Raw genomic sequence first — 15301 nt, 5'->3', positions numbered from 1 at the left:
TCTTAAAGTCATATCAGATAAAATTGCTGACCATAATGCAGTAAAATGCCTTAAAAACACGTGCACTCTTCGACTCTGTAGCGTAAATCGAGAATGTTAGCCCGTCCGGCCGTCTTTTGCATGCTGGGCATTAATATGAACAGCTCCACCGTGTAGTCAGGCATTCACATTTTTTGACGTTTTGGCCGAGGGCTGCTTAAAGGTTGCTTAAAAGTTCGCGGAACTTTAAGGCTGATTATCTACTGCAAACGACCTATTTAAAGATCGATCTTTAGCGTTGCCAAATTGGCTGCTTAAGCAAATCTGGCTATTTGGGGAATATTCTCCAAACAATCCGCGTATCGCTCAAGCTGAAGGCACACCAATGACCGATTAGCGTACGCTATCGCTCTCTCCTCTGAACATTTTTCAGCGCACGCGATGCTTTCGTTGTAATATGTAAGAACTAAGAAGTAGTTTCCAGTACGTGTCGGATCGTAGAAATAGTTTCCTTGCTTACGCAAAGCAATGGCTTTCGCGTTATTTTTCACATCGGGGCTTAAACGCAGTTCAGAGCGATACGGAAAGTCGCTACGAGAAGACCCAACAATTCGTCTGATGAAATCGACCATTTGCTGGTCGGTTAATTGGTAATTCGATAATAACGATGAGATGAACAATTCCTGCCACAGTAGTTGGGAAAGTTCAAATACTTTTAGCTCCGAGAACTCTTGAGACATGTTGTAGCGTTGCAATAATATTCGTGCGAAACCTCTGGAATTGCAACTAAACATGAAAAACTCGACTGAATTAGAATTCCTACTGAACATACCGTTTGTCAAATGCAATATAAAGTTACCTTTCTCACTTGCTGTCGGTACAATTTGCACGATGTCAACGCTGTTACCTACCAAAGGGATCAAACAAGAATGATCACGTATGCCGAGGCTGCAGAATTTAGTAGCATAGCACGCATTGAATACAGCGGTAAGCCGATTATCCGTGCTCATCGGGACTCGACGGTTGCCGGATAATCGGATAACACGGACGATACATTCATTACCATTTTTTCCACCGGTCAATTCAAACGTAAGCGCACTCTCAAATGTTCCAAAAACCAAAAATTTTAATGTCCCAAAAATCAATGGTTTGGATCACGATGCTTTGAATTTCAGCCGTGCGACGTTTTTGCGACGTTTTCGCAACTGTCCCAATTGACCCAAACGTCAACGGTGTTGTCAAATGGCATCTGACGTTTTGTTTTGTGTCGCGTGCGGGTGTATGTGTGCGCTGGTAGTCCATCTAGGTATTGTGTCAGTGTGGTTGCGATACAAAATTATAAACTTTTGGAAAAAGGCCATTCTGGTATCCCTTCAACCCGTTACATCCGGCGGGTCTTCGTGCCGTACGGAAGTTACACTCATCAGCAACAAGTTTGCGGCACGTCGTTCGTGAGAAAGGTTATGTTACCTGTGATAGGTGCCAATCTTCTTCCTTAGCTGCACAGACTCCACTGGATACCCTGCGACCGTCTTGCCGACCGAGCAGAAAAACGCGCTGTATAGAATCGCACTCTAACAAACCGATAACCTGACAGACAGTGCCCGTGTATCGATCAGATATAATTGCCATCTAGCAAGGGAACCGAGAAAGAGTCCACCGACGCACAACGCACCCATGAAGTTGCAGCATTAATGACACGGGAGGTATAGCACTCGATCTCCCCTGTGCGTACCGCTTGCTAGATATTGGTTCCCCGTTCGAACGCCTTTACTTGGACCCGTTTGAGATCGGTGTGTTGCAATCAGAGTGGATGAGTGTTTCGCAATGGACACAGATCGGGCAACATCTTGCACGCCACCATTACCGGCGATCGAACGTTTACCAGTGCAATTGACTAAATATCAGCAGCACTCACCGTCGATAGGTAGAAATGCGCACGATAGAAAGCAATCACCTCCAGCAGCGAAATCATCCGGCATCGATCTGCACGACGGTGACACAGAAACGCGCAGCAGAGAGACGACGGCAAGCGAATTTGCTGGAAACAGCTTGCAAGATGAGAAGCGTTTGAAAAGTGCTAAGAAATCGAGTCGCGATTCAAGCGCATCGAAGGAACCGCTGAAAAGCAGTGAGTATGCTTTGACAGGCCGTTCGACCTGTTCCGGCGTAGCCATTTTACGCCATCTTAAAGGTGGCGAAATTTCACGCAAAATTTTATATTTTTCGTAAGCAGAGTCTATGATTACAAGACGGGGGGATGGAGATGATTTTCACCATCCTGAACATTGTAATATGAAACAAAACATCCTCACCTTTTCGTACCAGCATGCGTAATACGTTGGACTGATTGGAATATGTATGTTTGTTTGTTTGTTTTTTCACAGAGCATAGCACCGTCGATTCGGATTCTGCGGTGCAAACAAAAAAGAAAATGAAAGAAAAACAAGGCTCCCACGAGCATGACAACGGTAAGGAACGTCACAGTCGCCATCACCATCGGCGGAAAACGGACACCACCACTAACCACGCATCGGATGCACACAGTAACGAAGAAACAAACGACCTGCGTGGCGATGAGCGAAAGATAAAGAAGCTCAAAAAGCGAAGGTCTCGCTCTGCGGAAGGAAATGTTGCTCGCGAGCCCAAAAAGAAACATTCCCGCTCCAGGTCACACAGCCGTCGCTCTAGCATTAGCCGGCAGAGGGAGGATGCTGGCAGCAAACGGGATCAGCGCAGTATTAGTCAGCCGAGAGAGTCCGTACCACGAAGGGATGAACCACGCGAACGGTTTAACCATCATGGGCGTGATTTTGGGTATAACAATCGCCGAAACACGTTCCACAAACGGCGCTTCATGGATGGGAAGCGAAGAAATGGACCGTTCCGAGCCCGGTTGTCGGGGCCAGCACGAACGGGTGGGACACTGTCGGCCATGAAGTACACCAAGGTAAATCCGGTGATTAGCTGGCGGGAATGGTTAGTGCCGGTGGAAGAGCCAAAGGAAAAAAAGGTGAAATATTCACCCGTCACGAAGATACAACCGATCACGCCGGCGATAGCGGCTTTGCAGGAGTACGATGAAAGTGAAGGCGAAGCGTCGTCCTCCTCGCAAAGTGCACGTGGTCAGGGCAACGTGGACCGTGATAAGGATCGCAAAGCGATGGATATTGATACGCCAAAAAACATGAAAGCGTCCAATCGCGCTTCATCCGAGATGGAAAAGCTAACACAAAGGATCAAAAAGGAAAAGGTTTCAAATGACGAGCAGGAGGATATGGTGCGAGACACGTTCAAGGTGGATTGCAGCATTGTAAAGCAGGAACCGCTGACGGAGGAAGACGATGAGCATATACCGGCTCGGAAGCCGACCGTGGAGCACGAACCGGTCAGCATCAAACCGAAGTTTAGCTGCTCCTTTCTGGATGATCTGTCGAGCGGGAATCTCATGCTGCTGCCGGACCTTTCTCCCGATATCGCTAAGGAGCAGGACACATTCACGCATGTCGATCGAAACCGTAGGGCGGAAAGTGAATCACCCGATACGGATGATTACGCGTCGAACTGGGAAACGGAAGGACTCGGCATGAGTCCACCGAGAAGAACACCCACTCCGCTGTTGCGTCCGGCCGTGCCGTCTCCACGTACACCAGACTGCATCGTCAAAGAATCCAAACCGACCGTCGAGTTGGAGCTAGCAAACGGATCGCCTTCGCTGGGTGCCGAAGAAAAGCGCGCCCATCTTAAACCGCGCAGTATGCACGAGGAGATCATACCGTTGGACGATTTGCTAAACATGCAAAACCAGCTGAAATCGTACCAATCGAAGCTGGAGGCAATGCAAAAGTTGAAAGTGATGCGCAAGCGTACGGATTCGCCGGATGTGAACGTACCGGGACAAGCGAGTGAAAAGCTGGCGGATGAATACGATAGCTTCATGCAATCGCTCGGACATACGGGGTCGAGTGGCGATCGGGACGCGAATAAGGAAGCGAAAGGATCCAGCACAACCAGCTCGTCCAGCACTTCGAGCAGTTCATCGTCTGACTCCAGTTCCGATTCTTCCAGTTCGTCCGACTCATCAAACTCATCAAGCTCCAGCTCGGAATCCGATTCCGAGGCAGATACCGAGGATGAGAAGCGTTCGGGTGAAGAAACGAAATCGCAGGAACAAACCATTGCACCGGGCAATGACGAACCCGACGAATCGAACACACCTCCACATCGACCGAACCTAATCATACCGGACTATCTGTTGCCGAGCGTGGCCGACCAGACGCAAGCGTCCTGCACCAAAATTTACAGTATTCGGGACGATTCGGTGCCAACGGGCGCCAAACCGCTCGAGCTCGACCGCGACATGCCGATCAAATTGAAGTTGCCAACAAAGAACAGAATTTTACCGTCGTCCGGTGCATCGGCACTGCTCGGACACGAGGACGAAGACGATGCGAACCAGTCGAGTGCGCCCGGGCCGGCAACAGAGCAACAATCAAGCAAACAATCCACCCCCAAGGAGCAACGTACGAGCAAGGAGCTTGACAAACGATCGTCGCGCGAACGATCACACAATCGGAAGCGAAGCTCGTCTAGAAGGCGCTCGTCCCGTGAACGAGAGCCCAAGACGGGAACTGACAGCCCGCAACGAAAATCGCGCGATCTCGATAAACGTTCGTCGCGCAAGGACCGTTCGTTGCGACATTCGTCACGCAGTCCACACCGTCAGCGAACGCGCAGTCCACGCAACCGGAAGCGTTCGCCATCGCGCTCACGCTCACGGTCCCGTTCGCGATCACGGTATCGTAGCCTCAGCCCATCGCAGCGTCGTCCACCGAGTCCACGCGGTCGCAGTCCGCTAGAATCACGAGCAGTCCGGAATGCGAGCCGTTCACGGCGGCGCTACTCCGTCGACCGGGAATGGCCGTCGTCGAGACGTTCACGGTCCCCGTACAACGGCGGACACCGGCGGCCTCCATCACCCAAAGATGCTCCACCGATGATGGGACACGGTGAGAATCAGATCGACATCATCACCAGCACGGGCGTACCATCGCCGAATGTTCATTCGCCGGTGACGGGCTACAAGAAAAGCCTAGCCGATTCGACCATTAGCGATGCGGAATTGGAATGCCAAAAGCGAAAACATCTGATCACCGATCCGGCGTACAGTGGTGCAGCGTATTCAAAGTCAGGCTACGCTTATTACGCTGCTTCCGGTGAAATGCTGCTAGACCCGGGCAGTGATCGATCTGCTGGTACTGGACCTTCGTCCAAAGCGGAAGGTGGTGATGAATCCTCACCCAAGCGTATCTCACTGGACGATCGTATAAACAATATTGTCCTCGGCATGAACGGCACAATTGATGGGGCGCCGGGTGGAAAGCAACCTCCGCCCGGTAAGCACCACCCGCAGCATCTTCCTCAGCATATGCACCATCAGCATCACCACGGTTATGGTGAATATCCTCCCTCCCATGACATTTATCAACCGCCAGCATCCAGGCATCATCTGCCAGCGTCACATATGAACTACCCAGGGAGTTATGGAAATCAGGAGTACGGTGCGCCGCCGTACGGCTATGGACCACCCCGTGGTCCATCCGCTGCAACGGTCGGCAGTCCCTACTATGCTGGGAGCCGTGGACCTCCACCGTCCTGGGCACCTCGGAGCCATCCATATCAGGGTTATCCGATGGCGTTTGTTGGCCCTCCGCTTAACGCCATCCGGCCGGGCATGATACCTGGCGACATGTATCGACCACCGTTCTGTACACCCACCATACCGACCGTGTCGGCCGGCGCAAACACCGATGCAAACAGTTCCAAATCTCAGGTGAAACAAGTGGGCAATGTGCTGGAAATAGTTCCGTCCAGCACACCGCTTACATCCGCCTCAAAGTCATCCGATGGCAGCACCGTACTGAGTGATCCATCCGCCACTGCGGGCACGCAGGGTTCACAGGAGACGGCCCATCTAGCCCCGATAGCCGATAGCGAACAACAGCAGCAACAAACCGCCGCATCATCCGCGCTCGTGACACCGAAAATTTTTACTGCCGAAGAACTGCAGCAGCGCCACGACCGTCGCCAGGAGCTGAAGAACAAAATACGCACCGAGCGGGAGAAGAAGCGCGTCGAGAAGAATCAACGAAAGGAACGGTTGCTGCAGGAAATTAAGCGTCTGCTTGGACCAAAGCTGAACGCTGGCACATCATCCACGTCGACGGACGCATCCGCATCCGGTACGGGCGGTGATTCCGTTGATGTGGGTGCGATTGCTGGTGGTACCGGTGGTAGTGCCTCATCCGACGAAGAGTTCGAGACGATTCCGCAGGCTGATCTGATCGCATCGCTCAGTCGCTCGTACGATAAAAGTATTCTCAAAACGGCCAAACCGAACGTTACCGGAGGGTAAGTGTTTGTTATTGTTTGCTAGTGAGATTGTTATTGCTGTGTGCTTTGCGGTGCCTAATATGCTCTTCCTTTTCCACACACAGCGCTTCAATTTCGACGAAAAAGACGGTTCTATTTGCGGATGGTGTAGCGCCCGGTGACGAATCGTCCTCATCCGGCGAAGAAACGAAGGAACGGTCCCCGAACAAACTGTCGACCGCGAAGCAGCGGAAAAAGATGCGCCGTCTGCGTACGCTCAAGATCTCCGGCAAGAAGCGACTGATCGATAGACTGAAACAACCGGTAGGTGGATCGTGTGTGTGCTTAATGGAAAGATGTACGCGAAGAAGCTCGGAAAATGGATCATTTTTGATGTTTTTTGTTCGAATGTTCGGATTAAACATTGACCATATGTTTGTATTCCGAACGATTCGTTTGTATTCCGGCAAACAGTTCTCACAGCTTTTGGCAGCTAAATTAAATTACTGCCATATCCCTTCTATTGTAAAACCCTGTAATTTTAATTCCTGACACCTAGAATAGAGACAAAGTACTGTAATAAAACGTTTCTTTCACTTTTCGCTGCAGGAACTCGACGAGGAAGCGGAAGACATTGATCCCGAGCTAGAGAATCTGCCGATACCACCAGCACCGCCCGGTTCACCACCACCCGAGCTGCAGCAACCGCGCTGTCTCAATCCTCCGGTCGTACGTATGATCGATTTCCGCGAAGGTGGCTTCCACGGTATCGGTCTTACGCTGCCGGGCATGGTTCCGCCGGCAATGCATCTGCCCGGTGCAAACGGTGCTGGGGGAGTTGTGCCCGGGATGCCACCACTGCCAGTACCACCCGTGTCAATGCCGGTATCGGGTCCTGTTTCGCTTCCCGCTATGTCTGCCGGCTATCGGCATACAAATCTACCGCCGCACCATCTGTTGCCTTCGCATCTTGGTGCACAACGGCCGGCCTCACCACACCTACACCATCACGCCCATGCACCGCCACCACCGCACCATCTCTATCATCATCCGCACGGTCCGGTTATGGTGCCGCCACCGCATCTTGCCGTGTACCCAACCGGACAACCGCTGCCATCGTCGGCACTCATCACGATCAGTGCGAACAAAAAGCGACCGACCAGCGGCACTGGAAATGGTGTGCATCCAATCGAATCAATCGTATCGACCACACCAACACCGATAGCGAGCACGGCCGGTGGTGGCAGTGCAATGTACGACGGAACACCGCCGGCGTGATCGTAACCACCACCCGCAAAGTTAAACTGTGTGCCGAAGCACAGTTGCTTCGGTGCTGGCACGCATGTATTTTCTTTTGCAACACACGAAATGCGTTTTTAACTTTAACTTCAAAACACATACACTCGTTTGTGGTAACACATCCCGTTTTTAGTCGTGTATGGGTTTCGTTTTAGATACGTTTTAATTATGTATATTGTACCCCGTCACCTTTTAGTCAACCCGCATTGCGCGCCTAGGAACTGGGCGCGAATCGCTGAAACGGAAGCCCCAGAACCCTGGAGTAAAAATATATAGTTTAATTGGTAGAATAATTTAGCGCAACATGTTTACTCCGCAAGGCAGGGACGCTGGCAATGGTCAACGAACAACCGAACAGCCAGTAGTATACGCCGAGATCGAAGCGTGTTTCTGAGAAGAAAGCAAACCACATCATGCGCTGAGAGGTTTTTCGTTTTTCTTCTTTCCGTATTGCTAACACACGGCACACCGTGGTTTGTCGAGTTTGCCTGTGCTGTAGATGACGTCAAAGAATTAGTTAAACATGTGTACGAATGTGGTAGATTCATTGCTAGTTCGATAAGAAATGCAGAATACTGTATATAAGTCAAATTCGACTCTGGTGTAGACATTTGGTGTATCCGAAGAAGCAAGAAGGGAATGGAATATGAAGGTGCTAACCTTCCCATCCAATTAAATGGGTTTGTGCGAGTTAAAACAGGTAAGTGATACTTTGTTCAAGCAAACGTAAATAAGCACAAGGTGGGAATGTCGACCATTCGAAAATCAGTAGGTATTGAAGCAATAACACTGGGCTCTTTTATGCGTAGTTCTATTTACGAAATCTGCGCTCCGACGGCTGAACAATGACCGCGGATCTTTCCAACTTCAATGCTGCGCGGATTAAATAGACATCCTTAGAGTTCTACTGTAATGTTATTCTTCAAGGATTTCGAGTTGAGTGTTCAATGTACCGAAGACTGGACAATGCGTTCTCGTAAGCTCTATAGTCTTATTTAACGATGATCTCTAGATGAGAAGGATATTAATAATTTGGCTCTAGCTTATGTACTGTGGAAGATGACCAAGAAGAGTCCTTCTCTAGACAAAGCACAGTAGACCGTCATTTGTTAACCATGGCAAACCGTTGCTATGGTTACAATTCATTGAATTGACAGCCTTTCTGATCGTTTGTTGGAGTATCACCCAACCAATCACAATCACCCATACAAGAGACCACTATTTCCATGCAACGGTGATCCCGGATCGCTAGGGATCAAGAAATTCCATACAATCGAACCGATTTCAGATTTCGTATACCAGGAGAGCATCCTTCTAGCAGGTAACATCTATTCCACTCCGACCTCCATATAGCTGTTCCGCTTGCGCATGTTGTCATTGAGCGTGAGAGCAGATCGTGTAATAGTGTGAGAGTAAGCGATAGTGATGGGCAAATCACCAGGGATCACAATCCCCATACAAAAATTAACAGCGCCCATCAACAGTGATCCACCTCCAACTTCTCATCGCTAATCGTTATACCAATAGGAAAGAGTGTCCAAACTACTAGCACTGATGAATAGACCCTGTCAACTGAATGTTCTCAACTGTGGTGTAAAGACAAAATTCGCATAATACATTCGTTAACTAATTTTCCCATGTGGTAAAAGAATGATTCCTTTATTATGTTTTCCATACATCATCACAAACGCAACTCGCAATTTCAACGGAAAATATCATAATTTTATATATTTTACAAAATAATACAAATTGCTCTCTCTCTCTCTCTCTCTCTCTCTCTCTCTCTCTCTCTCTCTCTCTCTCTCTTTCTCTCTCTCTCTCTCTCTAGTAGAGACTCGTCGTACGCACCCGAGCTATTGTCCTGCGTTGGAATTTAAAACGTTTCATCGATTACCTTTGCTTAACTGCCTTGCAGAGTACGCGGATCATCAATTAAAACAAACCAGTTTGGATCGGACACATGAATTCCAAAAGTGATATGATGTTTACACGGGACCGAATAATTCCTTTCCCATACGCGTGTGGGAACGCTGTGGGAAAATGAAAACACTTCCCCATATATGCTTACTTTTTCGCTTTCGATTCGATTTAAAACCCTGAAACAATTCGATGGTCGGTAGCACGCCATTTCCCTAGAACATACTGAACGAACTGGTACAAAAAACGAAAACTGCCTAACTTAATCTTAGCTAACGATGTACATCGTAACATGGCGGCTACCTTATTCCCCCTCGAATTCGTACTATTCGTAGTATCCCCCAATTGGTAGTTTATCTAAAATGGTTGTATTGTATTGTGTTTCCTGTTTGTTTTTTACACATTTCATTAACTACTCTATTTCGTTACTGTTGCTCTATTTTTAAATCGATCGATCTTGTTTTGTTTGTTTCACTTTCACTACGCTAACTAAATGAGCTTCGGTTTGCTATAAGAAAATGATGTTACTAGTATTTGTTGGACATCGTTTTGTTTGTTTGATTTTTTTGTTTCTCTAACTCTTACCAGTAGTCTTTGCGCAATGTTTATAACGTTTTTTTTCCTTTAATTAGTGTTACCTAGTGGCGCTGCGTACGAGATATTGTTCTTCTAAAGCCGATCATTCCCCCATCCATTTTTAGCAGTTTACTTTAATTTCCTATGCATGTGTTTACCGGGTTTTAAAATATCCCTTTCCTTTTTTGCATTTGTTTTGTTCTTCTAAAACGACGTACGAAAATTGGAGGGTTCTAAACATGTTCTATAATAGTTTTCGCTAAATTCTTTTGATTGTTGTGTTTTTTGTATTTGTTTTTATTTATTTTATTCGTTTATTTAGACATTAGTGTAGTTTTTGATTTGCGTTTTGCACGTTCTTTTTTTTTTGGTACAAAATTTTGAGCATTTTTGAACGAAGCCCGCAACTTGTGAATCGGAAAATGGAATCTATTAGCCGTAGTACTTTTTAATTGGTTTGAAAATTGAAAAAGGTGTAAGAAAACAGTGTGTGTGTGTGTGTCTATTAAATGCAAGCGCTTTTCCCCCTAGGTGCAGTAATGTAAAGAGTTTTTTTTTAATTTAACGAATTGCAGTGGCTTTGTATAGACGATAGTCTGCATTAGGTTGTTTGCTGAGTGTGGCCTAGTGCGAAATTGGGTTAAAAAAAAGGGTTTGAATTTTCACCACATATCACAAAAAAAACTCCTATCGTCTGTACAAAATCTATTTACAGCAAAGAAGAAAAAACTACATTGGCAAATTGGGAAGGAATTTTCTTTTCTCTAGGGAAGTGTTTTATTGTTTTACTATTGGCGTAAAGGGTTTGTCGAACGGAAAGCTGATACGAAACAAGAATAAATAAACAATGTAATAAGCAACCCTCAGGGGGTGCTTAGCATGACCCAAGGTGCGCACCCCACACCGCTAAGGGCGATATGTGTATTCAAATCTTCCATGGCATACAATCATCCGCATCATCGTCGTTGTGTTTTTTCTGCTTACTAATCTCACGAAAATCCTGACATTAAAGCTTGAAGCACTTGCCAAAACAAGAGCTAAACTTATCGACCTACGATCGTTACGGGAGTTCGGGTTCCCTGAAGAGCCAAACGTGAAGCCCTTTGCTTTCTCATGTCATCCATTCAGTGTTTTGTTTCCTCCCTCTTTTTCTCTCTCTCTCTCTCTCTCTCTCTCTCTCTCTCTCTCTTTCTCTCTCTCTCTCTCTCTACATACATACACACCTTTTATGGGGCGGTGTTTTGTGTTTTTGTTTACACCTGTTTTTTTACAGATAACATCTATAGTAACATATGACATATACTATATATTTATATATATATATATATATATTTACGTGTATAATTATATCACTCATTATTTGCTTCCTCGGACCCACATTCGAACTCCCTTCGGCACACTCTGTACACACGTTTCTGGCATTTGGATAAGTCAATCCTTCCTTTCTTCTACCCAATTCCTCTCGCGTCTCAAAAACCTTTGCAACCTGCGCAATACGCACCGAGAGCTCTAGCTGTTAATTGTTTCAATTTGTCAAACAGTCCTCTTCATTCTATCTAGCACGGTCTATCATTGTGTTACTAGGCATGTTTTTTTTTGTTGTAGATTTATTGTTGTATTGTTTTTTCTTCTTTAATAACTCTCCGACAATTCCAGCGATAGCTGTACGGCAAAAGAAACGGTACGGTTAAAAGCATAAAAGTTAAACACCAACGATTGTGTTTTCATCCACAAATCAACCGGCTCATTCATTCGGGGTAACTTATTCCGACTGAATAGCCCAACAGTTGTTCATGTGCGAACGCAAATCGACACACAGATAAAGGTAAGCTTCCTACGCCGGCGACATTCATTTGACGACGGTAAATTAATTTTCCTTTCGTACACCCGTCCTCGGATACCCAAATCGAAAGGAAAACAATTCAATCCGTTTCGTTTTGTTCCAGCAGCACGCTTTGCGTTCCGGTTTCTTTGTCGCTGTATGGGCACGTTTATCTCTCTCACTAGTCCACCACACCGCTTCGATACACACGCTTGTACGATACGATTCGAACACTTTCCCTACTCTACCGCGAATCCACACGTCTCTTCGACGGCCTGCGTCAATTTGTCGTACATTAGCTGGTACGAATCGTACATCGGTAGATCGAGCCGGTTAAAGCAGGTGTGCGCCTTCGGTAGGTTCTGGATCGGTACGTCCGCGGTCAGGTGAATGGTAAACAGCCGTGGACCGACCGCACCGGTCGAACCTTGCAGTGCGCGGAAACCTTGGAGCGGTACACGGCACGAACCCGTCACGAACTGTAGCAGCTGGGCGCGCATTTCCGGCGAATAAGATTCCACGATCTAAAAGAATGGATTATTATGTGCTGTTGTAGTTTTTGTGGTGGATGGGGCTTTCGTGCCATTTTAACACATACCTGCCAGAACCACACGATCTGTGGTGTGTCGGCGGTGCATTGCTTAAGCCGCGTGTTGGCCTTCCAATCGTTCACATCGATCTGACTAATACCGCTGATCAGTAGCTCCAATTCCCTCTCGTCGAAGGGCCGAAGCAGATGGCTAAGAATCAGTTCGCCGAATCCTGGAGTAGCATTTAAAAAGCAAACACACATTAATCCATGTATAGAGCTTGTACGATATCTTAACCAGTGTTGTGTCAAATTGCTGATCAGAGAGAGCGCAAGTCGCGCGAAATACCGGTGGAATTCCACAAGAACTACTAGATGTTTACCAAAAATATTTTCATCTGCTTCATTTTGCCAAATTTCGTGTCACGTCTCACGTCTCTTACCTACCTCCTGTATGGTACAAAGAGTAGATCGCGCAAACTACCTCCTATATGGTATACAACCTTTGCGTGAGCTACCTGTTCAATGGTACATAGCTCCTCCTTGGTTCACAGCTCATGCGAGCTACATTCTCTATTATAAACAACTCAACTCGCGCGAGCTGACTCCGCTCTGACTCACGAACTACCTCCTGTGTGATACATATTGCTCGCACGGGCTACATTCTCTATCATATAAAGCTGGTGCAAATTTCTTAATTTGTGATAAATAGCTTTCACGAGACTTCTCCTCTACGGTACATAACTCGCACTCACCAGCTCAGCAAACTCATGACACAACACCCGGGCAACCCCCGCAAAGACACATTACCTTTTGAGAGAGCTAAAAATTGCTGTTCGATACCACGCATAAACCGATAGTTCACGTACAGCTTCACGTACTCCCGCTTGTTGTCCTCGGTCACCGGGATGGAGGCCCCGTTCGGTTTTAGCTCGTGCACCTTCAGCACACCGAAGCTGTTGTTTTCCACGCTGAACGTCGAATCGATTACACCCGTCATATTGTTTTCCCTGCAAAACCGAAAAGCGAAGGATTAACACAACGGTTTAACCGACAGAAGAAAGTCCCCTTTTTTTCTGCTTACAGCATCCACGTTAAACTACGGTGCAGGTCCGGATCGACGTCCTCGATGTCGGACAGTGTGATCGGTTTGTTGAGCAGCTGCTTGTAGAACGGCAGCGTGAAACCACCATCCAGCACGTGATTGTGAAACACGGCAATGCCCAGAATGCGCCCGACAAAGTGAAAGTAAGACAGATGCTCGGGATTAACGCCTAAAAGCAAATACAAAATGGTAAGTTGAGTAATAATGCCACGAGGGACTACGGGGTTTTTACAACGCCATATACCTGAGTCTGGATTAATTTGCAGCGAGTAGTGATCATCCCGGCTGTACTGGAACAAGCCGTACTGGGGGTTGAGCATTTCACGCGACAGCAGGTGCAACCATTCACGAGCCACACCACCGTAATCCAGTCCTTCCTCGCCCTTAAACTTCACCATCAACCGTTTGCGCATATCTTTGGGACGCATCTTCATGATCAGTCTTTACGCGTGCAAGGAAACAAGAGGAAACAATTCATTAACCAACATGTCCACATTCTGGCACGTTTTGCACTCTCTTACCTATAGCTCTCCTCAAAAATTTCATTTCGAGACACCTCTAACCGACAGTGACCAGATTGTGGCTGTAGCAGCTGCAACTCTTGCCGCAGTGCCCGTATCTTGCCGACCAGATCGCGCCGATACTTCGGCAGCAGGTCGGCACTGTCCATCAGGCCCTGCGGTAGATCGGGAATGTTATTGCTTATGGTTGCACCCCTCGGCGAATGGTGATGCGCGTCCTGTGAAGAAGGGAGTTGAGAGTTAAAATCAAATGCTAGCTGCACCGAACACACACCAAATCGATCTTACTCCGTTGGTAATAGCGTTGACTGCTTCCGCCAGGGCTGCATGTCGGCTCGTGCCGCCACTACCGTTCGGGACTTGCGGTCCTGCGCCGGATAGCGGTGACAGCGCAACCGACGAGCATCCGTTGCTGCCGGTCGTAGTAGCGGTAGCCGGTGGTGGCGATGCGGTCGCACTGTTCTGCCGCCGTATCATCTGCAGGATGTGCATGTTTATCCGTGGATCGGTGAACTGCGTCGTGCGGTTGTTGTGATCGACAAAATACACCCGCCCGGATGCCGTTTTCCGCTGTTCCCAGCCGTGCGGCAGTGGACCGAGCGTTTCCGTCGTTAGGTTTTGCGTGTCGAAATCGCGCGGTATTCGTGGATCGTGCCATGTAGACTGCTTCGTTGGTATGTGATAGAAGTACACCTGTCCCTGTTGGGTTGTTCGAATTTCTAAAAAGAGCGAAATACATGTGATTAGAAATGAACGTTTGAATTTAAAGAGGGATAAGTGAGGGACTATAAACAAAATCCTTGACAAATAGTGATGAATCCGTCTATTTTGTAGCTATCCTATTGTGGGCAGATGGCAATTGTTAACGATATAATTTAATTTGTAATATCCTTAGCGAAACCAATCAGGAAACCTTTGTCTAATAGTTTGTATTATCAGCTCCACATCGGGGAGAAGAAGTTAGAGACCGTTGTGAAGGCACTTTGAATCCGACGGATATAGCCGAAATCTCAATTACATCGCAGACGGGTACTAGATTCCATTCAAATTAAAGTGGAGTATGTAGATGTCCATCTTTCAAAAGCTGTTTTAAGGTGGAATCAATTCGAAGTGCGAAGCTTTTTTAACCTACCATCGGTTCCTGATATAACAGAACATTCGCAAAAGCTTTTTTACAGAAC

The 15301-nt window shown here is 47.4% G+C and overlaps 2 protein-coding genes across 3 annotated transcripts in view; one reads left to right on the top strand and one right to left on the bottom strand.

The window, feature by feature from the left end:
- Nucleotides 1-1402: 1402 nt before the first annotated feature.
- On the top strand, nt 1403-8234 carry LOC128296841 (serine/arginine repetitive matrix protein 2-like). Its single transcript, XM_053032342.1, has 4 exons — nt 1403-2110; nt 2367-6390; nt 6477-6675; nt 6961-8234. The coding sequence occupies exons 1-4, from the start codon at nt 1807-1809 to the stop codon at nt 7627-7629; spliced, it is 5196 nt and encodes a 1731-aa protein (XP_052888302.1). The 5' UTR covers nt 1403-1806; the 3' UTR covers nt 7630-8234.
- A 1786-nt stretch (nt 8235-10020) lies between these two features.
- The window catches only part of LOC128309498 (E3 ubiquitin-protein ligase SMURF2), a 39368-nt gene continuing 34087 nt past the window's right edge, over nt 10021-15301 (bottom strand). For both annotated transcript variants that reach the window (XM_053045905.1, XM_053045906.1), the window contains exons 7-13: nt 14409-14839; nt 14121-14338; nt 13844-14040; nt 13579-13768; nt 13305-13504; nt 12564-12727; nt 10021-12489 (exon numbers count right to left, since the gene is read on the bottom strand). In XM_053045905.1, coding sequence (XP_052901865.1) covers nt 12205-12489; nt 12564-12727; nt 13305-13504; nt 13579-13768; nt 13844-14040; nt 14121-14338; nt 14409-14839 — 1685 coding nt within the window. In that variant the 3' untranslated portion in view covers nt 10021-12204. The remainder of the gene's footprint in view (nt 12490-12563; nt 12728-13304; nt 13505-13578; nt 13769-13843; nt 14041-14120; nt 14339-14408; nt 14840-15301) is intronic.

Source organism: Anopheles moucheti, chromosome 2, assembly GCF_943734755.1.
Source record: "Anopheles moucheti chromosome 2, idAnoMoucSN_F20_07, whole genome shotgun sequence".
Taxonomy (NCBI): domain Eukaryota; kingdom Metazoa; phylum Arthropoda; class Insecta; order Diptera; family Culicidae; genus Anopheles; species Anopheles moucheti.
The sequence above is the reverse complement of the archived record's forward strand: the minus strand, read 5'-3'. Positions and strand labels throughout refer to the sequence as shown.

Coding starts and splice junctions, on each gene's coding strand:
- LOC128296841 (XM_053032342.1), top strand. CDS start 1,807: ATGGACACAGATCGGGCAACATCTTGCACGCCACCATTACCGGCGATC. Junction 2,111..2,366: donor GAAGGAACCGCTGAAAAGCA/GTGAGTATGCTT, acceptor GTTTTTTCACAG/AGCATAGCACCGTCGATTCG. Junction 6,676..6,960: donor TCGATAGACTGAAACAACCG/GTAGGTGGATCG, acceptor TTTTCGCTGCAG/GAACTCGACGAGGAAGCGGA.